The sequence below is a fragment of the Pelophylax lessonae genome (genome assembly GCF_965119305.1).
Source record: "Pelophylax lessonae genome assembly, chromosome: 9".
Lineage (NCBI taxonomy): Eukaryota > Metazoa > Chordata > Amphibia > Anura > Ranidae > Pelophylax > Pelophylax lessonae.
In genome coordinates, this window is record NC_138776.1 from 264,986,427 (window position 1) to 265,011,460 (window position 25,034).

Sequence of the window (25,034 nt, forward strand, 5' to 3'; positions counted from 1 at the left end):
TCTTTGGATGGAGGAGGAAGATGTCTTACCAGGTAGGTTGCACTCAGGGAGGAAGGGGTGTACCAAATAAATGGGGCCATGATGCACAAGATGAAGAAGACCTGGAGGAGGCACTTTTTTAACCAAGGATATGTGTCTCCAGGTTGGGTCCCACGGTGAAGATCTATGGATGGAGGATGAAGATGTCTGACCAGGTAGATTGCACTCAGGGAGGAAGGGGTGTACCAAATGAATGGGGCCATGATGCGCAAGATGAAGAAGACCTGGAGGAGACACTTTCTGAGCCAAGGATGTGTGTATCCATGTTGGGTCCCATGGTGAAGATCTTTGGATGGAGGATGAAGATGTCTGACCAGGTAGGTTGCACTCAGGGAGGAGGGGGTGTACCAAAAGAATGGGGCCATGATGCGCAAGATGAAGAAGACCTGGAGGAGGCACTTTTTGAACCAAGGATATCTGTCTCCAGGTTGGGTCTCACGGTGAAGATCTATGGATGAAGGATGAAGATGTCTGACCAGGTAGGGTACACTCAGGGAGGAAGGGGTGTACCAAATGAATGGGGCCATGATGCGCAAGATGAAGAAGACCTGGAGGAGGCACTTTGTGTGTCTCCAGGTTGGGTCCCACATTGAAGATCTTTGGATGGAGGAGGAAGATGTCTTACCAGGTAGGTTGCACTCAGGGAGGAGGGGGTGTACCAAATTAATGGGGCCATGATGCGCAAGATGAAGAAGACCTGGAGGAGGCACTTTGTGTGTTTCCAGGTTGGGTCCCACGTTGAAGATCTTTGGATGGAGGAGGAAGATGTCTTACCAGGTAGGTTGCACTCAGGGAGGAAGGGGTGTACCAAATGAATGGGGTCATGATGGGCAAGATGAAGAAGACCTGGAGGAGGCACTTTGTGTGTCTCCAGGTTGGGTTCCACAGTGAAGATCTATGGATGAAGAGTGAAGATGTCTGACCAGGTAGGATGCACTCAGAGAGGAGGGGGTGTACCAAATGAATGGGGCCATGATGCGCAAGATGAAGAAGACCTGGAGGAGGCAGTTTTTGAACCAAGGATGCGTGTCTCCAGGTTGGGTCCCACGTTGAAGATCTTTGGATGGAGGAGGAAGATGTCTTACCAGGTAGGTTGCACTCAGGGAGGAAGGGGTGTACCAAATGAATGGGGCCATGATGGGCAAGATGAAGAAGACCTGGAGGAGGCACTTTGTGTGTCTCCAGGTTGGGTCCCACATTGAAGATCTTTGGATGGAGGAGGAAGATGTCTTACCAGATAGGTTGCACTCAGGGAGGAGGGGGTGTACCAAATTAATGGGGCCATGATGCGCAAGATGAAGAAGACCTGGAGGAGGCACTTTGTGTGTTTCCAGGTTGGGTCCCACGTTGAAGATCTTTGGATGGAGGAGGAAGATGTCTTACCAGGTAGGTTGCACTCAGGGAGGAAGGGGTGTACCAAATGAATGGGGTCATGATGGGCAAGATGAAGAAGACCTGGAGGAGGCACTTTGTGTGTCTCCAGGTTGGGTCCCCCATTGAAGATCTTTGGATGGAGGAGGAAGATGTCTTACCAGGTAGGTTGCACTCAGGGAGGAAGGGGTGTACCAAATGAATGGGGCCATGATGCGCAAGATGAAGAAGACCTGGAGGAGGCACTTTGTGTGTCTCCAGGTTGGGTCCCACATTGAAGATCTTTGGATGGAGGAGGAAGATGTCTTACCAGGTAGGTTGCACTCAGGGAGGAGGGGGTGTACCAAATTAATGGGGCCATGATGCGCAAGATGAAGAAGACCTGGAGGAGGCACTTTGTGTGTTTCCAGGTTGGGTGCCACGTTGAAGATCTTTGGATGGAGGAGGAAGATGTCTTACCAGGTAGGTTGCACTCAGGGAGGAAGGGGTGTACCAAATGAATGGGGTCATGATGGGCAAGATGAAGAAGACCTGGAGGAGGCACTTTGTGTGTCTCCAGGTTGGGTCCCACAGTGAAGATCTATGGATGAAGAGTGAAGATGTCTGACCAGGTAGGATGCACTCAGAGAGGAGGGGGTGTACCAAATGAATGGGGCCATGATGCGCAAGATGAAGAAGACCTGGAGGAGGCAGTTTTTGAACCAAGGATGTGTGCCTCCAGGTTGGGTCCCACGTTGAAGATCTTTGGATGGAGGAGGAAGATGTCTTACCAGGTAGGTTGCACTCAGGGAGGAAGGGGTGTACCAAATGAATGGGGCCATGATGGGCAAGATGAAGAAGACCTGGAGTAGGCACTTTTTGAACCAAGGATGTGTGTCTCCAGGTTGGGTCTCTCAGGGAGGTGGGGGTGTACCTAAGAAGCATTTGTCCTCAGAGCCACCATATTTCGACCCAATAAAAGTGGTATACTGTAATCCGTAAGTATAAACTGATAAGGTGAGAAGTCATCGGTGGAAAAGGTGACACATCTCCAAAATTAGGAAAATGGTACTGGCCCCGTAAATAGGGGAATGTCCTGATACTGAAGGGGTTAATCTACGTTTCCACACCATATATGTGTATATCATCATCTGCTGGAGATAAATGATGTCACAGTGACTATGGAGAAAAAGGACGAAACATGACGGGGGGGGGGGGGGGGGTACTGGTTGTAAATAAAATATAAGATCTTATTACCTCCTCTGCTGCCAGTTCCAGCAATGTCTCCTCCCTACCTCCTCCCAACTCACCTCTCACCCGGAACTTCCTGTCTGTACCTGACATCACTTCCTGTCTTCCATAGAGTCTTCCTGTCTGGGTAGGAGTGAGATCATCACCTTGTGGAGCTCAAAGGAACTTCAGCCTCGAAAAATGTCTTCCTGGACCTCCTCAAGTCAGCCTACTATGGGTCAGCTTCGCCCCTCTGACCCCTCTAGGACAACCTCAAACTAGCCTTTAAAGTGCGGCTGTCTCCCCTAGGAAACTGTTCTTTTTTCGTCCTCGCTCTGAAAACCTTTAAAAAAAGAAAGAAAGAAAAAAAAAGCACGTTCAACATTTAACTTTAAAGCACAGCTTCACTCCAAAAGTGAAGTCCTGCTGGTTTGCTACCTACTCCCAGCCTGTAACAGCTGTTTTCAGGGTGAAGCAGGAGCGAGTACCAATTTTTATTGGTACCCCATAACAGTGGTCCTCAACCCTGGTCCTCAGGGTCCACTAACAGGCCAGGTTTGCAAGATAACTAAATTACATCACAGGTGATCTCATTTGCTGCTCAGTGATACAAGACAGTAGTAAGCTGGAATCGTAAATCAGAAAGCTAAGCCGGCAGGCTACAGACGACACAACACACGTCCTTCCGGGATCTCCAACACGCGGTGACGTCAGCACGTCACGGTCCGTTTGGTGCTATTGACATCAGTGTATTTTAACATATTTCATATTGGTACCCCATAACAGTGGTCCTCAACCCTGGTCCTCAGGGTCCACTAACAGGCCAGGTTTGCAAGATAACTAAATTACATCACAGGTGATCTCATTTGCTGCTCAGTGATACAAGACAGTAGTAAGCTGGAATCGTAAATCAGAAAGCTAAGCCGGCAGGCTACAGACGACACAACACACGTCCTTCCGGGATCTCCAACACGCGGTGACGTCAGCACGTCACGGTCCGTTTGGTGCTATTAACATCAGTGTATTTTAACATATTTCATATTGGTACCCCATAACAGTGGTCCTCAACCCTGGTCCTCGGGTCCACTAACAGGCCAGGTTTGCAAGATAACTAAATTACATCACAGGTGATCTCATTTGCTGCTCAGTGATACAAGACAGTAGTAAGCTGGAATCGTAAATCAGAAATCTAAGCCGACAGGCTACAGACGACACAACACACGTCCTTCCGGGATCTCCAACATGCGGTGACGTCAGCACGTCACGGTCAGTTTGGTGCTATTGACATCAGTGTATTTTAACATATTTTATATTGGTACCCCATAACAGTGGTCCTCAACTCTGGTCCTCGGGGTCCACTAACAGGCCAGGTTTGCAAGATAACTAAATTACATCACAGGTGATCTCATTTGCTGCTCAGTGATTGGAGTATTCTAGTCTGCATCTCCCTAAGGTAATACTTAAAACCTGGCCTGTTAGTGGGCCCCGAGGACCGGAGTTGAGGACCACTGCCCCATAACACTTAAAATACACTGAGGTCAATAGCACCAAGCTGACCTTTCCTTGATGTTTCTCCAAGTTATGGACAGCTTGTCACAAGGTATTCCCCGAAAGGTTTAGAATAGAAGGTTCGCCATAGTGTAGTAACGTATGAGAGTTTATTGAAAGAGGAAGTTAATCACACTTACAAGACAGTAGTAATCTGGAATCGTAAATCAGAAAGCTAAGCCGGCCGGCTACAGACACAACACCCGTCCTTCCGGGATCTCCAACACGCGGTGACGTCAGCACTTTGCGGTCTGTTTGGTGCTATTGACATCAGAGTATTTTAGCATACTTCCAGCGCTGTTGACCCTTGTGGTCTTCGTCTTTCTGGTAAGCAGGTCAACTGAATGTTGGCGGACACAGTTTTATGGTGGTGGCACTTATTCTGCACGGTTCAATTTTGATTTGAATACTCCATGGTTGGACTTATACCATATCACTTTTTGGACTAATGTTTTTAATTTGTTTGCATCACATATTTTGTCACAATAATAGGTTGGTATCCCAGTTGGCAACAGGCAAGCATGTAATTATTCAACATAATTACACCAACCTGAAAGCCTCGAAGCATTAGAGAAGAGTTCCCACAATCTAACTGGTTGCCATTACCTCTCAGGTGATCTTCAAGCAATATATAAAGCAGGGATGTACAAAGCATCATTCAGGCTTTGAGGCCTTTCCTGTAGCCCTCTTGGCACCCGTTAGCTCAAGTCTGGGAGTGGTGGATTCCGATCATACTGGAAGAACTACCACATTGAACCTGAAGGGCACTTTAATGGCCTCAAGAAACCTGCTTGAATTTAGTTTAACGCTTCGTAAACGCTTGCTGTACACGTTGCTCAACTGGAACCCACAGCTTAATATGACAAGTTTGAATTTATCAGGTGATATTGATACAATTTTAGCGATTACAGTATATTTTTTTTAATTTTGCATATTTCTTCATTAAATGTTCTGACGTCTGTTCACTGCCCGTATAAAATCCACTAAAGAGAAGAAGAAGCTGTAGAACTAAGCAGAAGGTCCATTACTAAAGTCCTGTGAATCTCTTAAGGAGACGCAGTCCATGTTCTTCTCATCCATGACCTCACCCATGTTGTAGAACTTCTTTAGCTGGAGACCCATAATTGTCACAAACAACCCACAACGTGACACATCCACACAATTCCTCCAGAACTTTGTCAGCATAGAGGCAACCCAACAGAGACACGTGGAGAAAGGCTTGTGAGTACACACCTTACCCAACTCAAGTAATTTGTTTAAAAATCTTCACTGAGAATGATATAATCTATTTGGGTTGATTTGCTAAAGTGTGGGGCAAATTATTGTCATAGGGTTTGACTGATGCCTGGTCTTAGCCTCGAAGGAGACACCTGAATAAAAGGTTGTGAGTACGAACTTTACAAGGTTATGACTTTGCGAATGTTGTTTTCGTGAAACGCGTCAACTGTATTCATCCTCTGTCTCTGATGTTTGTCACTATGGATTATTTGGATCTTCAATAAATGGATTTTATCTTACACACTTTCAATCAGGAGTGCGGTTACCTATTTTCCATTTTTATCTACAAACTTTACAAAACCTATGTTATTAACAAAAGTCTTTTAGCTCACCATGATATAAAACAGGGGTCTCTAAACGTTCTAAACAAAGGACCAGTTTATTGTCCTTCAGACTTTAGGGGGTCCGAACCGTGACCAGCAGGGAGTGCAAATTTTCCTGACATCAGTGGGAGTAAGCATCACCACATCTGGTATTTGGGGAAGGAATAGCGTTGCATTGTTGGTATCATTGGGAGGAATGGTGCCCTATTCTTGGTGTCAGTAGGCTGAATTAATCAAGGGCTGAATAAACTATAAACTCTCCTTATATGGAGCTAGCCATAAAAAATCCACTGAAGAAAAGAAGAAGTTGTAGAACTATGAAGAAGGTCCATCACCACAGTCCTGTGAATCTCATGTAAAGATGCAGTCCATGTTCTTCTCATCCATGACCTCACCCATGTCATAGAACTTCTTTATCTGGAGGTCCGTGATTGTCACAAACAACCCACAAGGTGACACGTCTATACAATTCCTCCAGAACATGGTAAGCATAGAGGCAACCCCACAGAGAAACATGGAGAAAGGCTTGTGAGTACGAACTTTACCCAACTCAAGCCATTTAAATTAACTTAGCATGATAAAAACCATTGGGGTTGATTTAATAAAGTGTGGGGTGAATTAATGTCATAGGGTTTGGCTAATGCTTGGTCTTGGCCTCCATGGAGACACATGGACATAGGATTGTACGTACTAACCTTACACAACTCACGTTGTTGTAAATTTTCTGAGCTTACCATAATATAAACTATAAACTCTCCTTATATGAAACTGCCAAAATAAAATCAACTGAAGAGAAGAAGAAGCTGTAGAACTTTGCAGGCAGTCCACCACAATAGTCCTTTGAATCTTTTGAGGAGACAAATTCCATATTCTTCTCATCCACAACCTCACCCATGTCATAGAACTTCTCTAGCTGGAGGTCCGTGATTGTCAAAAACAAAACACGAGGTGACATATCTACACAACTCCTTCAGAATTTGGTCAGCATAGAGGTAACCCAACAGAGAAACATGGAGAAAGGTTTTGGAGTACGAACCATACCCAACTCAAGTAATTTGGTTTAACATCTTAACTTAGCATGATATAAACTATTTGGGTTGACTTACTAAAGTGCGCGGTGAATTACTGTCATAGAGATTGGCGAATGCTTGGTCTTAGCCTCAATGGAGAGATGTGGACAAAGGATTGTGAGTACGAACCTTACACAACTTACGTAACTAATGACTCTTATCTCAACATGATAAAAAACTATAATCTATCCTTACTATACCTCTTTCCTAGAGATATAACATTTTTGGAAATTCTGAAGCTTTGCTCTCAGCAGAAATCGCACTGAGGAAATGTTTCCAAACTCTAGACGTTGGTCTCATCATTTTCCTGAGAGGAGGAAAGAAAAACCGATGTACTAACCAGACATTATGCTGTGATGGTGGAGAACATTAACAGGAATCATTTAAAGGTTATAAAGATAAACTCATTTGAAAGACAAAATTTCCCTCTTACTTGTCAATTAAGGCCTGAGAGGACAGAAACGATTGTATCCCAACAATCACCCAACTGTAGGAGGTACAAGATGGAGCCCACAAGCAAACTAAATTGGAGCCTTTCCCCTGCAGTGCCCCCTATTGACAGAAATGCATATTTCTCTTGTTTGGAGAACTGCATTGAGAAATACAGTGTTACTTGAATTGTATTCCAGGATTTGCTTGTCTTCAGCTGAAAGAACTTGCAATAATTTAGGACTTTACATAAAGTCTCAGGAATCTTTCATTAAGGTCTTTGCATTATATAGTTTGAATACCATTTTATAAATATATTACTTATCATTGCATAAGAACATATTCAACACTTCTTTTTTCCCAATCTTTATAGAAAAAAAAAATAAAACAATGCTTTGAAAAAAAACAGAAAAAAAAAACATTTTTTTTTCCAATTTTTTCAGTTTTTTTTTCTGGACCCTTCCATCTCTACTCATTCCTTTCAATATTATCAACATTTCTATTTCCTTAGATATGAAACTCAGTCTGAAGGGTGTATCCCAGAGGAAAAGAAAAATTCTGTGCCATAAAGACAAGTGTTACAAGTCATTCTTACATCTGACAACCATAAACAATGTTTACTTCATCGTTTATTTAGAAAATGATTACATGGGACTACAAAAAAGCAATTGGTTGTCGGCAATTCGTATGCCTTTGGAGCTTATGCCTAAGGAACTTATATTATAGTTTTTAGGACGTAACACGTAGGTCCATGGTCTTTCACTGATTAAAATATGAAATGTACACCCAAGCCATCAGGAAGGTATCACTGAGTAGTGGCTCCATACTTAGTTACATAATGTCCAATCTACATACTAAACCAGTAGTTGTCAACTTGCATGGTAAAGGGGGGGCTCAAATGGGGCCCTAATATCTCCAAAGGGCTGCATATAATTTTTGACTGAAGAATTACTAGAGGAATTATTTAGATTGTTCTACTGGAGTGGTTAGAGACTAAAGTTATGCTAATATGATTCATATAGAAGACATTTCCTGTACTTGGACCAGTAGCAGGCCTTGAGTTGTGTGGGTTCTCTGATGCTTGGTAACATGGGAACTCTGCGAAAAACACTTCCCGCACTCAGGGCAGGAATACGGCTTCTCGCCCGTGTGGCATCTCTGATGTCCATGAAGATGGGCCTTCTGTGCAAAACATTTCCCGCACTCAGGACAGGAAAACGGCTTCTCACCAGTATGAGACCTTTGATGTATATATAGCTTGGACTTCTCTGAAAAACATTTCCCGCAGTCGGAGCAGGAATACGGCTTCTCCCCTGTGTGAGTTTTTTGATGGGTATAAAGATTTGACTCGTTTAAGAAACGTTTCCCACACTCAGGGCAAGAATAAGGCTTCTCTCCACTGTGAGATAATTGATGTCTGACAAGTTGCGCTTTTCGTGGATAACATTTGCCACACTCAAGGCAGGAATACGGCTTCTCTCCTGTGTGGGTTTTCTGATGTCTTTGAAGATGGGACTTCTCTGAAAAACATTTCCCGCACTCTGGACAGGAATATGGCTTCTCGCCAGTGTGAGTTTTCTGATGTCTGTAGAGATGGGACTCCGTTAGAAAACACTTTCCGCACTCATGGCAGGAAAATGGCAACACCCCTGTGTGGGATGTTTGATGTCTGACTAGTTGTGATTTGCGTGGGTAGCATTTCCCACACTCAGAGCAGGAATAAGGCCTCTCCCCTGTGTGTGATCTGCGATGTGCGACTAGTTCATATTTCACTGGATAACATTTCCCACACTCGGGGCAGGAATACGGCTTCTCCCCTGTGTGAGACCTCTGATGTCTGACAAGTTGAGATGTTTGTGAATAAGATTTCCCACACTGGGAGCAGGAATATGGTTTCTCCCCTGTGTGAGATCTCTGATGTCTGACCACTAGCGATCTCGTGGCAAAACATTTTCCGCAGTCAGGGCAAGCATGTGGCTTCTCTGCTGTGCGAGATCTCTGATGGTCGTAGAGACTTGGTTCAAAGATAAAACTTTCTACACATTCGGGATCGGAAAATGTCTTCTCCTCCTGAGCTTCTCCGGCAACATCCCTCACAGTATGAGTTTGCTCGGTGTCATAGGGATTCAATGGTCTATCCATACTGTGAAGTCCACCAAAATCTCTGGTGAGGTTCTCATCTTCCGTTTTAAAATCTGGAGATAATGTTGGATGATCCTTTGAGGTTTTCTTGATAGCGTGTCCTGGAAAAATATCAAAATATTATTGTTACTGTCAGGGCTTTTTTTCAGGGGGAACGCGGGGGAACGCAGTTCCGGCACCTCCAACACTGAATGTAAGTGTGTAATTGCAAGGGGTGCTGGGGAGTGATGGAGGGTCTATTGATGATGGTCGCTGGGGGATCTATTGTCGCTGGTGGGGGATATTTTTTTGCATGTGTGTCCATTGTTGCTGGTGGAGGATCATTTTTTGCATGGGGGTCTATTGTTGCTGGTGGAGGATATTTTTTTGCATAGGGGTCTATTGTTGCTAGAGGAGGATCTATTGTTGCAGGGAGGGGTCTACCTATATTTCTGGGGAGTCAGTTGTTGCTAGGAGGGATCTACTGTTGAGAGAGGTCTATTGTGTCTGGCTGCTGGAGAATCTGTTGTTGCTGCTGGAGGTCTATTGTTGCTGGGGCGGATCTATTATTGCTAGGGTGGTATTTTGTTGTGGGGAGGCATTGTTGTGTGGGTGATCTCTTGTTTCTGGGGGGGTCTATTGTTGCTGGCTGCAGGGGATCTATATTGCTGCTTTTCTTGTTATAATTAACAAGTTCCATACAAATTACTTAGCATCACAGAATGATACTGGGTTCCGTGTTCTCTAAAAGGGGCGGTACTGGGAGGTGGGTAGGGGGTGAGACCAAGGGACGTACTTGGGGTGAGTAGGGGGCGGAGACAAGGGGCAATTTAGAAGGGGGGAGTTCCTGCACCTACTCTCTGAGAAAAAAAAGCCCTGGTTACTGTAGATGTGAGTGGATTGGATTACCTAAATCAGGATTCAATCTACGTCAGGTGGATTTGGATAAGCAGATGTTCTCTGTGGGTGTCCCGATCCATTCTTCCAACTGGAGCTTGGAGAAGCATTTTCTCCAGGAAATATAAGTGTTTCAGTCTCTCTCTTACTGTTTTTATTCATCCCAACAAAACTTTCAAGATTTAACTATAGGTCTTCACAAAGAAGCTGGAAAAACCTCAGACCATGTTATCCTATCTGTCCTACTAAAACAAACCTAATACTGAGTATCAATACAGAGGTTTGACCATTTTCAACCTATGATTGGCCTATACCACTTAGCTCCCACCCTATTCTGGACCAATCAGTGTGCAGTAACAGAGGAGAGATAAGAGAAGAATATATTATGGGTCACCTGTGCTGATCTCTGTAGGAGTGTCCTCCTCTATAAATGTCCTCATCATTCCAGCCTCCTCTGTATATTGCTGATCATCCCTCACATACGTCTCTTCTACTTCACCCTCAACTTTCATGTTCATCAGATCTTCACACTAAACCAACAGAATGGCAGAAAATAACATCTGTAACATAGAAGTATTTATGATGTGAGATCACATAGAAAATATCATCTTGTAGAGTCCACACATCGTCTCCACATGTCAGAGTGTTCAATCACTTTATGTTCCCGACCCTCAACTCCACCCACCTGATGATGGCGGGGGATGGTGTGACCTTCCTGTGTGGAATCCCGGGAATACAGAGGACGGGGACATCTCTCTGGTGGGTTCCTGGTATTAGGTGGCTCCATCACATCCTTGTGTCCTTCTGAAAACTCCTCCATCACTCCATACTCCTCATCCTCCTCTTTATACTCTTCTTTAAGAACAATATTATAATCCCCGAGGTTTCTGCTCTGATTATATAATAAGACATTCATTGTAACACACAAGTTTGTGTATAAATCATAACTGCCAATAATTTTTCATCATTATACCTGATGATGGTGAGGGATGGTGTGACCTTCCTGTGTGGAATCCCGGGAATACAGAGGACGGGGACATCTCTCTGGTGGGTTCCCATTACTGGATCCATCTGTAGGAAACACACACACTGACTGAATACATTGTTTCTATGTGTTTATCAGATGATGGGGGATCTAGGTGGAGCCTCCGTACTGCTCTCTCCTTTACAATAAAGTCTCCTCTTACCCGGAGATGTGAGGGGCGGCTGATTCTCCATCATGACGTCCTTGTAGAGATCTTTGTGTCCTTCTAAGTATTCCCACTCCTCCTTATTGAATGTTCCAAGATTCCCATCACCATTAATTTCTCCTGTCAACAACTCAATAAGCTTTTTGGTGACTTCTAGAATTTTCTGCATGTTGTGTCTTTTAGGTGTCAGGCAATGAGGTGGAGGCACTGTGATGGTCATGTGGTCACCAGACTTCACGGAAGGCAAACTCTGCATTAAAACACCAACAGCTCATGTATTATTCCCAGAATCCCCTTCAGAAAGATAAACCAATATCAATCATCTGACATCATCTAAATGTCTACAATAAGAACATGGTCTATTGACTTGACTAGACAAGAGTCATGTCGTGACCTCCCCAAATCCTCCTCACCTCTCCGGTCAGGTCTGTACTTTATTAATAGGGATAATAGTGATGACATGTGACCTCTCTGGTCAGGTCTGTATTTTATTAATAGAGACAAGAGTGATGTCATGTGACCTCCCAGAATCCTCCTCACCTCTCCGGTCAGGTTTATGTTTTATTAATAGAGATAAGAGTGATGTCATGTGACCTCCCAGAATCCTCCTTACCTCTCCGGTCAGCAGGTAGATGATCTCCAGGGTGAGGTTTAGTATCTTCTCAGTCATGTGACTCCGCTCCTCCTCCATCCTCATTTATGTGGTCATGTGATCTACGCGGGTTTCTCTGTAGATGGATAGCAGAGAATTATCTGGACAGTGTTGGTTGTACATTATTAGGATAAGGATGTATAGAGGTTATTATGAGGGTTGATGTTGTTTTCAGCACTACCATTTCGAAGAAGGATGTCAACATTGTGCTCCAATATATGCTGTGAAGGCAGCTGAAGGTCAATATCATAAGAGATCATCTGATGTGTGGACACCAGTGCTACAACACATCTTCCACCCTCCTTGTCCGTTACCTATCTCGAACCCAGTGAGTTTCACTGTGTAGTCCTGCCCGAAATTGCACAGCCTTGTTTAAAAAGGTGTCCTTGTGGCGTCCTCTTCATCCTACACACGTACAGCTTGGCCCCATTGGGGAGAGCCATAATCATGGCGTTCCCCAGAGGTCCTGCTCGGCACGACTCTCCAAAAGCCCCCGGTCACACCGGTGCGACTTGTCATGCGATTTGATTTCAAATCGCATGACAAGTCGCACCCTGTTGTCCGCAACAGAAACGGTCAAATCGGTGAGACTCCAACTCCATCTGAGCCACACCAATCTTGAAAGTAGTTTTTCCACTGCTTTTCCTAAGTTTAGGTGCGACTTGCAGAGACATCTGTGCATGAAGCTGCACGGATGTCTTTCAATTTGCATTGACATGCGGCTTAGAAATCGTGCGATTTCAAGTGAAGTGTTACCGAACTGTAATAGTATGAGTAGGGTTCGTGATGCATGTACGCAGGATGAAAGGATGTGTAGTTCTGGGCAGGGTCATCCACTGAAGATCTCTGGAGGATGAAGGTTAGTATCTGGCGAGGTGGGCTGCGCTCAGAAGGATGTACCAAAGGAGTAATTGTCCTCTAAACCTCCATTCTTTGATGCAAGAAGAGTCGTATAATAGGTTATACTGATAAAGAAAAAAGGTGGAAAGGACACACATCCCCCAAATTAAATACAATGTTGCGGCCTGTAAGTGGGGAAATGATCTTACCCTGAAGGGGTTAATCTAGGTTTCCACACTATATATGTGTTTACCATCACCTACAGGAGATAACATAAGTCACAGTGACTATGGAGGAAGAGGACGGACATGATGGGGGGGTTACTGAGTGTAAATATAAAATAATATCTTATTACCTTCTCTGCTGCCAGTTCCAGCAATGTCGCCTCTCTACTTCCTCCCAACTCACCTTTCACCTGGAATTTCCTGTTCATACCTGGCATCACTTCCTGTCTGAACATGAAATCACTTCCTGTCTGTCTTCCATTGCGACGTGCTGCTTGGAGGAACTGCAGCCTCTAAAAAATGTCTCGTAGTGAGAACACGGCCTTGTGCTGTGTGTGTATGTACTGTATATCCTTATAGACAGGGCTCCACTCCCACCAAAATGAACAAATTCCTGTTACCAAAATTTAGTTGAATTTCCCTAATTTTGCCTGGCAACGCTGCCTTAGAAAATATTTTGTGAGAAGAACCATCTACCTTAAAAACCTTCCCATGTGGTTTTTAAAGTTCTGTTAAATCTGGGTAGGTGTGGAGGGTGGACATAGTGGTTGAGGTGGAGAATAAACCCTGTATGAAAGGTCCATCTTTATTCCTGACCACACATCATTCACAACGTCCAACTCCATTCCTGACCACGCACTGTATGAAAGGTCCATTTCCATCACAGACCACGCAACATGTGTAAAGGACTGTCTCAATTTCTGACCAGGCCCAATGCAAAAGGTCCATTCACATTTCTTACCAAGCATTATATGAAAGGTCCAACTTCATTCCAGACCATGCACTGTACTGAAAGGTCCATCCCTAATAATGGCCACGCACCGTATGAAAGGTCCATCCGCATTTCAGACCACACATTGTAAAAAAAGGTCCATCCCATTTACGGACCCCACACCATGCGAAAGGTCTGTCTCCATTCCTGACCATGCACAGTACAAAAGGGTTATCGCTATTTCTTACAAAGCATTATATGAAAGGTCCAACTCCATTTCTGACCATGCACTTTATTAAAAGGTACATCGCCGTTCCTAACCAAGAACCGTATAAAAAGGCCTCGATGGTAAGGTTTGTCTTTTTGCTGATGACACAAAGATATGTAACAGGGTTGATGTTCCTGGAGGGAAACGCCAAATGGAAAAGGATTTAGGAAAACTAGAAGAATGGTCAGAACTCTGGCAACTGAAATTTAATGTGGATAAGTGCAAGATAATGCACCTGGGGCGTAAAAACCCAAGGGCAGAATATAGAATATTTGACACAGTCCTGACCTCAGTATCTGAGGAAAGGGATTTAGGAGTAATTATTTCAGAAGACTTAAAGGTGGGAAGACAATGTAATAGAGCAGCACGAAATGCCAGCAGAATGCTTGGATGTATAGGGAGAGGTATAAGCAGTAGAAAGAGAGAAGTGCTTATGCCGCTGTACAGAACACTGGTGAGACCTCACTTGGAGTATTGTGCGCAGTACTGGAGGCCATATCTCCAGAAGGATATAGATACTCTAGAGAGAGTTCAGAGAAGAGCTACTAAACTAGTACATGGATTGCAGGAAAAAACTTACCAGGAAAGGTTAAAGGACCTTAACATGTATAGCTTGGAAGAAAGAAGAGACAGAGGGGATATGATAGAAACTTTTAAATACATAAAGGGAATCAACTCGGTAAAGGAGGAGAGCATATTTAAAAGAAGAAAAACTACCACAAGAGGACACAGTTTTAAATTAGAGGGGCAAAGGTTTAAAAGTAATATGAGGAAGTATTACTTTACTGAGAGAGTAGTGGATGCATGGAATAACCTTCCTGCAGAAGTGGTAGCTGCAAATACAGTGAAGGAGTTTAAGCATGCATGGGATAGGCATAAGGCTATCCTTCATATAAGATAGGGCCAGGGACTATTCATAGGATTCAGATATATTGGGCAGACTAGATGGGCCAAATGGTTCTTATCTGCCGACACATTCTATGTTTCTATATGTTTCATTACCATTCCTAACCATGAACCGTATCAAAAGATCTATTTGCATTTCTGACCACGCACTATATAAAAGGTCCATCCCAATTTCTAACCATGAACCCTATCAACAGATCGATCCCCATTCCTGACCACACACTATATAAAAGGTCCATCCCCATTCCTAACCATGAACCGCATCTGAAGATTCATTCCCATTACTGACAATGCACCCTATAAAAGATCCATCTTCATTCCTGACTATAAACTCTATTAAAAGGTCCATCTCTATTCCTGACAACAGATCATATGAAAAGTTCATCTTCATTCCTGACCACACACCGAATGAAAGGTCCAACTTCATTCCTGACTATGCACCGTATAAAAGATCCATCTCCATTCCTGACCATAACCCCTATCAAAAGGTCCATCTCCATTCCTGACAATGGATCGTATGAAAAGCCCATTTTCATTCCTGACCACACACCGAATAAAAGATCCAACTCAATTCCTGACTATGCTACGTATGAAGTCTCCATCTTACTGCTAGAACACAGTGCTGTATACTGTAGGTAGCTGAGACTACATACAGTTCACACAGCGCTGAGGCCACTCCATGTCATAGTTAAAGTGGAGTTCCACCCTAAATTTATACTTACCTCAATCTTCTCGCTCCGGGTCACCTGAAAAACAAATGGATAATCGCAATTTATTTATTTTTTTTACTTACCGCGTAGAGAAAATATACTTACCTTACTTCCTTCTTCCTCCCCTCGGCGGCCACGGCCCGTCGTCACTTCCTGGCTTTTGCAATGATTCCTGGGAGCTGAACGTCATCGCTCCCAGGAATCATTGCGCCTGCACCGGCCCCAACGTCAGAAGCTGTGGAGGGATGACGCGCGTGCACCGGAAGTGACGGCAGGGCAGGTGCAGTGCATCGTGGGACCAAAGAAGAAGGAAGAGGACGTAGAAGAGGATCGCGTCGGCTTCAAGCTGCCCACACCTGAGATGGCAGCACTGGAGAATACTTTTTCAAGGTTAGTATTTCTCCTAAAAGGTAAGTGCAACCCGGGACAGATCAGAGGCTAGCCATTGTGGAATGTACAAGCCCTGACTGTCCCGGGGGTATTTTTATTAAAAAATGTATTCCCAGGGTGGAACTCCGCTTTAAGTAAATAGATTGTTTGGATCAGTGCCCAATTGTTGGTGTCTGTGGAAGGAATAGTGTCCCATCAATGGTGTCGGTGGAAGGAATAGTGACCTATTGTTGGTGGCAGTAGAGGGAATAGTGTCTAATATCTGGGAGTAACAGAGCCTTGCGTTAGTGGTAGGAGTAGTGCCCCAAGAGAAGGATAAAGGCAAGCAAAGGCCCGCAGTTTGGGGACCACTGCTATACTTTCTAAATAGATACAATCCCCTTTGAAGGATCTCTCTGGTGGCTTTATATCCCTCTTTTCGAAGAGTTTGGTCTCATTGATTGCAATGGCAAAAAAGCCGTTATGGGGAAAGTGGACTGGGGCATACAAGGTATTCCCAAGGAACTAAGGTGGAGTATTTAAGGGCATACCTTGTCCATCCAAGGCCATTAACTGGTTTAAATATTGTATGTACACCCAGCTATTAGGAAGGTGTCACTGAGTATGATGCCATTGAGATCTTGGAACTCATTTGTGGCCCGTGTGGTCCTTGTGTGTCCAAGATGTTGTGGGGAAACATTTTTCCTTGTGATCCAAGCAAAGAACATCTGATATCTATTCAAATTTTTAATATGGCTGTTACAATCATAAGTGTACAACAATAGTGGTACCTCCTTATCCCCGAGGAAGAATATGAAAAAGATTTAAAACGCGTTGGGCTATCCACAAGATGCACATGGAACTTATCGGAGAGGCAAAAATTGCTCATTGCTGGAAGAACCTCTAACAAACTCTGGAGGAACCCTAGGGATTCATGGAGCCCTGGTTGAAGAAGAATGCTCCTTACACTTGTGGTCATTGGTAAGAATTACCCCCTTATAGATAGCTAAAAATAGATAGCTAAAAAGACCAATGGTGTCAGTGGGAACTTTTCTGAGAGGTAGAAATTGCTTATTGCTCAAGAAACCCCTAGCAACTGCTGGAGAAACCCTAGAGTTCCATGGAACCCAGATTGAACAAACCTACTCTGGAGGAACCTTAGGATTCCATGGAGCCCTGGTTGAGAAACCCTACTCTGGTGGAACCTTAGAGTTCAATGGAACCCTGGTTGAGGAAGAATGTTCCTTATGCTTATGGTCATTATCAAGAATTACCCCCTACCAGATAGCTAAAAAGACCAATGGGGTCAGTGAGAACCTATCTGAGAGAAAGAAACTGCTCATTTCTCAAGGAACCCCTAGCAACCTCCAGAGAAACCCAAGGGTTTCATGGAACTCTGGTTGAGGTAAAACTACACTTGTGGCCATTGGGAAGAATGACCTCCTTATAGATAGCTAAAAAGATCAATGGTGTCTAATGGCTCGTTTCCACTGAGCGGTTCGGTACAGTATGCAATTTTTGCCGTTTCCATTGTGAATGGTACCCTAATTCCGAACCGTACCACTTTTTTGGGACCCTTTCGTTAGGGTACCAAGCACATTAGTACCGTACCAACAGGGTGGAGCTACACTCTGCAGAACTTTGATTGGTTGACAGAGAATCGTCGATCATAGCTTTCCTGCTACACCACACCTATCATGAAAGGGTACTATTGGCAGCGGAAACGCAAGGTGTACCGTTCCGAACCGTATTGAACCGAGGCAAAAGGGAACTTATCTGAAAGACAGAAATTGCTCACTGCTCAAGGAACCCCTAGCAACCTCTGGTGAACAAGCATGGTGTGTTGTGTGAAACGTTAACCTGTCTACCTGTCCCCTGTCTGGACTGACGATGAATAAAGGAACTTCATAATCTTATCTCAGCTGTGGAGTGCGGCAGTATCTTTCTCTGGTATCTTTATGGTCTACGGTGGTGAGCCAAGGCGAGCACCTGCAACGGATATGTTGTACTTTCCCCTTTTGGCCTGAGCGGTGTATGTATGTTTGTTGGACTAACCTCTGGAGGAACCCTAGAGTTCCATGGAAACCTTTTTGAGAAACTCTACTCCGGAGGAACCTTAGGGTTCCACGTAGCCTGGTTGAGGAAGAATGTTCCTTACATTTGTGGTCAGTGGGAAGAATTGCCCCCCTACAGATAGCTAAAAAGACCAATGGTGTCTGTGGGAACTTAGTTGAGAGGCAGAAATTGCTCAAGGAACCCCTAGCAACCTCTGCAGAAACCCAAGGATTCCATGGAGCCCTGGTTGAGGAAGAATGTTCCTTACGCTTATGGTCATTAGGAATGATAACCCCTTACAGATAGCTAAAAAATCAATGGTGTCAGAGGGAACTTATCTGAGAAGCAGAAATTGCTCATGAAACCCCTAGAAACCTCTGGAGGAACTCTAGAGCTCAATGGAAACCCAGATTGAGAAACCCTACTCTGGAGGAACCTTAGGATTCAATGGAGCCCTGGATGAGAAATCCTACTCTGGAGGAACCCTGGTTGAGGTAGAATGTTCCTTACGTTTATGGTCATTAGGAGGAATGACCTCCTCAAAGATAGCTAAAAAGACCAATGGTATCAGTGGGAACTTATCTGAGAGGCAAAAGTTGCTCAAGGAACCCCTAGCAACCTTTGGAGGAACGCTATAGTTCTATGGAATCCAGATTGTGAAATCCTACTCTGAGGGTCCCTAGGATTCCATGCAGCCCTTTTTGAAAACCCTACTCTGGAGGAACCTTAGGGTTTCATGGAGCCAGGTTGAGGAAGAATGTTCCTTACGCTTATGGTCATTAGGAAGAATTACCCCCTTACAGATAGCTAAAAAGATCAACGGTGTCATTGAGAACTTGTCTGAGAGGAAGAAATTGCTCAAGGAACCCTAGCGTTCCATGGAACTCTGGATGAGAAACCCTGGACTATGGGGATGGTGGCAACCTCTGTCCACACCAGAACTAGTTTTTCATTTTAAAGACAATCTTGTGGTTGGAAGTGGTGATGGTGCAGAGGAGGAATTACGGGTGGAAGGATAGATGGGTCTATGAACGGATGGACTTCTCATTGGCGTATACTACAGACATCCTGAGATTTGTGAAGGAACATGTTGGCTTCTTCAACAACTTCATACTGGTAAAACAAACACGGAGACACAAATACAGAACTAAAATTAAAATAAAAAAACACATTTAATAAGACGAATCTGAAGGCAGACTTATCAATCAACTTACAAAGAATAAAATGATTTGAACTATATGTATATATATCATGATTTCTTTCATACGAAAACATTGTTCATATATTTGCGTTATTTTTATTTTTTTTATCAAGAACAAGGGAAATGTTATGTGAAAATGTCGTATTTACCACTTTCAGCCACCAGGTGGCTCTCTCTAAGAAAATTAAGCTGCCTGGGAAGGGTCTATAGCACTGAATAGTCAACTGCTCCCATGTAGTCTGATCTCCCCAGCTCTAAATTCGCAAAGCAAGGTCTAGCACCAGCCATGCCGGTCCCAGGCCCGTAGATGAGCAAGCGGAGCCTGGGACCGGCGTGGCTGGTGCTGCCGGGTAGAGGGGAGGGAGGGAGCCAAGCGAAGACGTGTCCACTCTCTTTCCCTTCTTCTTGCTGTTCCGGGAGTGACTAGTAAAAAGTCACTTCTGAGTCCCCCTTTCACTTTCCCCGCCCCCTTGGCCTGGAAGCAATCTAATGCAGTGCAATGTGAACTGTATTAGATTCACTGGAGCACAGGAGAGACCTCAGAAGTCTTCTAGACCCCGGCTGTCTCATTAAAGAGAGCCTGTCACCCAAAAATCATCACATAGGGGACTTTTTGATGCCTACAGTGCATCTGGAAATTATTAACAGCCCTTCACTTTTTCCACACGTTGCTATGTTAAAGCCGTATTCCAAAATAGATTAAATTCATTATTTTCCTCAAAATTCTACAAAATATCCCCTATAATGAAAACGTGGAAGAAGTTTGTTTGAAATCTTTGCAAATTTATTAAAAGTAAAAAATCCCATGTACATAAGTATCACAGCCTTTGCTCAATACTTTGGTGAAGCCCCTTTGGCACCAATTACAGCCTCAAGTCTTTTTGAGTATGATGCTACAAGCTTGGCACTCCTATTTTTGGGCAGTTTCTCCCATTCTTCATTGCAGGACCTCTCAAGGTCCATCAGGTTGGATGGGGAGCGTCGGTGCACAGCCATTTTCAGATCTCTCCAGAGATGTTCAATCGGGTTCAAGTCTGAGCTCTGGCTGGGCCACTCAAGGACATTCACAGAGTTGTCCCATAGCCACTCTTGGCTGTGTGCTTAGGGTCGTTGTCCTGATATCATAGTCCATGGTTTCTCATCCAGTCTTAGGTCCAGAGCACTCCGTCGCAGGTTTTCATCAAGGAAGTCTCTGTACATTGCTGCATTCATCTTTCCCTCCATCCTGACTAGTCTCCCAGTTCCTGCCACTGAAAAACATCCCCACAGTATGATGCTGCCACCACCATGCTTCACTGTAGGGTGGTATTGGCAAGGTCAGGAGCGGTGCCTGGTTTCCTCCAGACATGACGCTTGCTATTCCAGCCAGGGTTCAATCTTTGTTTCATCAGACCAGAGAATTTTGTTTCTCATGGTCTGAGAGTCCTTCAGGTGCCTTTTAGCAATTTAGGCAGGCTGTCATGTGCCTTTTACTAAGGAGTGGCTTCTGTCTGACCACTCTACCAAACCGACCTGATTGGTGGAGTGCTGCAGAGATGGTTGTTCTTCTGGAAGGATCTCCTCTCTCCACAGAGAAATGCTGGAGCTCTGTCAGAGTGACCATCGGGTTCTTGGTCACCTCCCTGATTAAGGCCCCCCTCCCCCAATCGATCAGTTTTGGCTGGGCAGCCTGCTCTAGGAAGAGTCCTGGTGGTTCCAAACTTCTTCCATTTACAGATGATGGAGACCACTGTGCTCATTGGGACCTCCAATGCTGCAGAAATGTTTCTGTACCCCTCCCCAGATCTGTGCCTCCATACAATCCTGTCTCTGAGGTCTTCAGGCAATTCCTTGGACCTCATGGCTTGGTTTGTGCTCTGACATGCACTGTTACCTGTGGGACCTTATATAGACAGGTGTGTGCCTTTCCAAATCATGTCCAATAAACTGAATTTACCACAGGTGGACTCCAATCAAGTTGTAGAAAGATCTCCAGGATGATCAGTGGAAACAGGATGTACCTGAGCTAAATTGTGAGTGTCATGGCAAAGGGTGTGAATACTTCTGTACATGGGATTTTTTACATTTTTATTTTTAATAAATTTGCAAAGATTTCAAACAAACTTCTCTTGCGTTGTCATTATGGGGGATTGTTTGTAGAATTTTGGGGAAAATAATTAAGTTAATCTATTTTCGGAATAAAGCTGTAACATAACAAATATGGAAAAAAATAAAGGAAATAAAAAAAAATTAAAGTTACACCCAAGCACACAAAATCCCCCCCAAAAGGCACCTCCATGCAAGAAGAGACGTAAACACGCACGTTGGGGGCCCCTATGCAGAAAAACGTTAATTGCGAAATTTAGGGCTTGACGTGTTGGGTATCTACTTACTCGGTTACAAAATTTAGGGCTTGACGTGTTGGGTATCTATTTACTCGGTTACAAAATTTAGGGCTTGACGTGTTGGGTATCTACTTACTCGGTTACAAAATTTAGGGCTTGACGTGTTGGGTATCTACTTACTCGGTAACAAAATTTAGGGTTTGACGTGTTGTGTATCTACTTACTTGGTTACAAAATTTAGGGCTTGACGTGTTGGGCATCTACTTACTCGGTTACAAAATTTAGGGCTTGACGTGTTGGGTATCTACTTACTCATCTTTTATATTTTATCAAAAAATTGGGTATTTTATTGCGTTTGTGTGCCTTAAAATTATTTTTAGTTTATTTTTTACTGAAATTTTGCATTTCCTAGACCTTCATGCCAATATTGTGTGACATAAACTGAAACTACCACCATTTCATTCTCTAGAGCACATGTGTCAAACACAAGGTCTTTGGGCAGAATCTGGCCCTCCAGTCTATTTCATGTGGCCCTCGCACCTCTCCTGCAGCTGTGGCTCCCCCCCCCTTGTCGCCCCCCCCTTATCTGAAAGAGGATCGCCCGCCTTTTAAAAAACTACCGGGGTTATGGCAGCTATCTGCTGCCATAACCCCGGTATTTAGCGCCAAAGGACCAACGTAAATTGATGGGGGCGGTCAGTAAGTGGTTAAATGTGTGCATAAAATGCAAAAATGGCTCTGGCAGCGAATGGGGTACAAGCTTCGCCTGAAGAGCAGAGGAGATCAGAATACACAGCAAGAGGGACTCCTCCCACAGTGGCACCCCCCACCCCCACCCTCCTAGCAGATAGGAATTTAGTTATGTCCGATATCTATAAAAAAAGTGTATTTTACATTCTAGAAGAACGCTCAGCCGTGTGTTTTCTGAGGCGTATAGCCAGGTGGGCTTCTTCCCAGTGTGAGATCTCCGATGTACAGCAAAAATAGGACTCATGTAGAAGACATTTCCCGCACTTGGGACTCCGATCCGCCTTGAGTCGTGTGGACTCCCTGATGTTTGATAAGAGAGGCCTTCTGTGAAAAACATTTCCCGCACTCGGAGCAAGAATACGGCCTCTTGCGGGTGTGGGTTATCTGATGTCTGTAAAGCTGCGACTTCTGCGAAAAACATTTCCCGCACTCGGGGCAGGAATGTGGCGTCTCGCCCGTGTGAGTTATCTGATGCCTGTAAAGATGGGACTTCTCCGAAAAAGATTTGCCGCAGTCGGAGCAGGAATACAGCTTCTCGCCGGTGTGAGTTTGCTGATGAGCGTTGAGATTGGACTCGCTTAAAAACAGTTTCCCGCACTCGGAGCAGGAATACGGCTTCTCGCCGGTGTGAGACATCGTATGTTTGACTAGTTGCGATTTTCGCGCGTAACATTTCCCGCACTCGGTGCAGGAATACGGCTTCTCGCCCGTGTGGGTTCTCTGATGTCTGTAAAGATGGGACTTCTCTAAAAAGCTTTTCCCGCAATCCGCGCAGGAATGCGGCTTTTCGCCCGAGTGGGTCCTTTGATGTCTGTAGAGATGGGACTCGCTTATAAAACATTTCCCGCACTCGGGACAGGAATGTGGCATTTCACCCGAGTGAGATACTTGATGTCTGACTAGTTGGGCTTTTCGTGGATAACACTTCCCGCATTGAGGGCAGGAAAATGGTCTCTCCCCCGTGTGGGATCTCAGATGTGCGACTAGTTCATATTTTACTGGGTAACATTTCCCGCACTCGGGGCAGGAATATGGCTTCTCCCCCGTGTGAGATCTCTGATGTCTGACAAGTTGTGATGTTTGTGAATAGGACTTCCCGCACTGAGAGCAGGAATATGGCTTCTCTCCTGTGTGAGATCTTTGATGTCTCACCACTAGTGATCTCGTTGAGAAGCATTTCCCGCAGTCGGGGCAGGCATGCGGCTTCTCCGCCGTGTGGGATCTCTGTTGTGTGTAGAGACTTGGTTCAAAGGTAAAACTCTCCACGCATTCAGGATCGGAAAAGGTCTTCTCCCCCTGAATTTCGGCACCGTCCCTCACACTACCAGGTTGCTCAGAGTCAGAGGGATTCCATGGTCTATCCACACTGTGAAGTCCACCAAAATCTCCTGTGAGGTCCTCTTCTTTAATTTTACAATCTGGAGATAAAGAGAGAAGATTATTAGAGAATGGTTGAGGGACATTGAGGGACATTGAGGGACACAAGGATTCAGGAACCTTTGGGTTATACACCCACCTACGGGAAGTATAACGAACTGCGTTCAGGGGGGATCCCTGTCCCAGGGATGGAGGTACAGTATGTAAGTGAGTGGCATTGCCCAGGGACAAGAGGCAGAGACTGCTAGGACCCTGAGTTGGTCTGCAGGGTCAAAGATAGACTGGAGCAGGCTGAAAGCTTCTGCAGTCAAGGTGTGTAAAGAGTTGAGCACAAATGGACAAAAAGTCCTGGGCAGAAGCGGAACTACCAGGGTCGCAAAGGTCACACTCCTAACCGGGCCCTGGCGTTCCGCCACCGTGGTGGGCCCCAAGATGACAGGAAGGGGGCTCACTGCAGAACATATGAAAGGGCCCTGCGATGGGAGTAAAGTCCCCCGGGATCAGTGGGAAGGGCCCCAGGGTCGGAGTAAAGGGCCTTGGCTAGGTGTTAAAGTTTCTTGCACAGAGACCCTGCAGTTTCTAGTTACGCTTCTGTGTGGATATGAAGGTCCCCAAGGACAGGGCAGAGGACTCAGCTCATGTTTCAGATTACAGGCACTGGCGCCATCCAAAGATACCTTATAATTGTGCCCAAAACTATTAGAAGACTATAGGCAGGGGTGTCACCCATAGCAGCGGGACTGTCTCCTCTGTGTTCATGGAAGGTCATGGTGCACTGCGTAACAGTAAGGCAGGCAGGTGAGGCCTCAGGAATATGCAAACCAAGACAGCTGGTGGTGAGGGTCGGACAACTAGAGGTGACAAGGTCACTGTAGGAGGACAGGGGCAACTGACCAGTTCCATGCGGTCCTTTGCAAGCAGAAGTGGAATGGGGCTTTCTCTACAGAAGGGCAGGAAAGAGCGCAGAGCTCACCTCTGGACCAATCAGTGAGCAGTAACAGAGGAGAGATAAGAGAAGAATATATTATGGGTCACCTGTGCTGATCTCTGTAGGAGTGTCCTCCTCTATGAATGTCCTCCTCATTCCTGCCTCCTCCGTATATTGCTGATCATCCCTCACATACGTCTCTTCTACTTCACCCTCAACCTTCATGTTCATCAGATCTTCACC

The 25,034-nt window shown here is 44.9% G+C and overlaps 3 protein-coding genes across 4 annotated transcripts in view; all 3 read right to left on the minus strand.

The window, feature by feature from the left end:
• Positions 1–25,030, minus strand: part of LOC309564442 (uncharacterized protein) — a gene marked incomplete at its 3' end in the record, with an annotated part of 317,628 nt that extends 292,598 nt beyond the window's left edge. Inside the window, 2 exon segments of the mRNA XM_082269072.1 lie at positions 11,259–11,356; positions 24,899–25,030. Coding sequence (XP_082125198.1) covers positions 11,259–11,356; positions 24,899–25,022 — 222 coding nt within the window. The 5' untranslated portion in view covers positions 25,023–25,030.
• The window catches only part of LOC309562750 (uncharacterized protein), a 253,710-nt gene continuing 236,887 nt past the window's right edge, over positions 8,212–25,034 (minus strand). Inside the window, exons 1-2 of one of the 2 annotated variants that reach the window (XM_082267039.1) lie at positions 10,680–10,811; positions 8,212–9,510 (exon numbers count right to left, since the gene is read on the minus strand). In XM_082267039.1, the coding sequence (XP_082123165.1) occupies positions 8,282–9,510; positions 10,680–10,803 (1,353 nt within the window). In that variant the 5' untranslated portion in view covers positions 10,804–10,811 and the 3' untranslated portion in view covers positions 8,212–8,281. Of the gene's footprint in view, positions 9,511–10,679; positions 10,812–25,034 lie in introns of those variants that run through there. The other variant, XM_082267040.1, reaches the window with a different exon arrangement.
• On the minus strand, positions 11,405–13,395 carry LOC309563924 (oocyte zinc finger protein XlCOF8.4-like; the record flags this gene model as incomplete). Its single annotated transcript, XM_082268556.1, has 3 exons — positions 13,323–13,395; positions 12,089–12,203; positions 11,405–11,725 (listed from the first exon to the last, which is right to left on the minus strand). The coding sequence occupies exons 2-3, from the start codon at positions 12,170–12,172 to the stop codon at positions 11,405–11,407; spliced, it is 405 nt and encodes a 134-aa protein (XP_082124682.1). The 5' UTR covers positions 12,173–12,203; positions 13,323–13,395.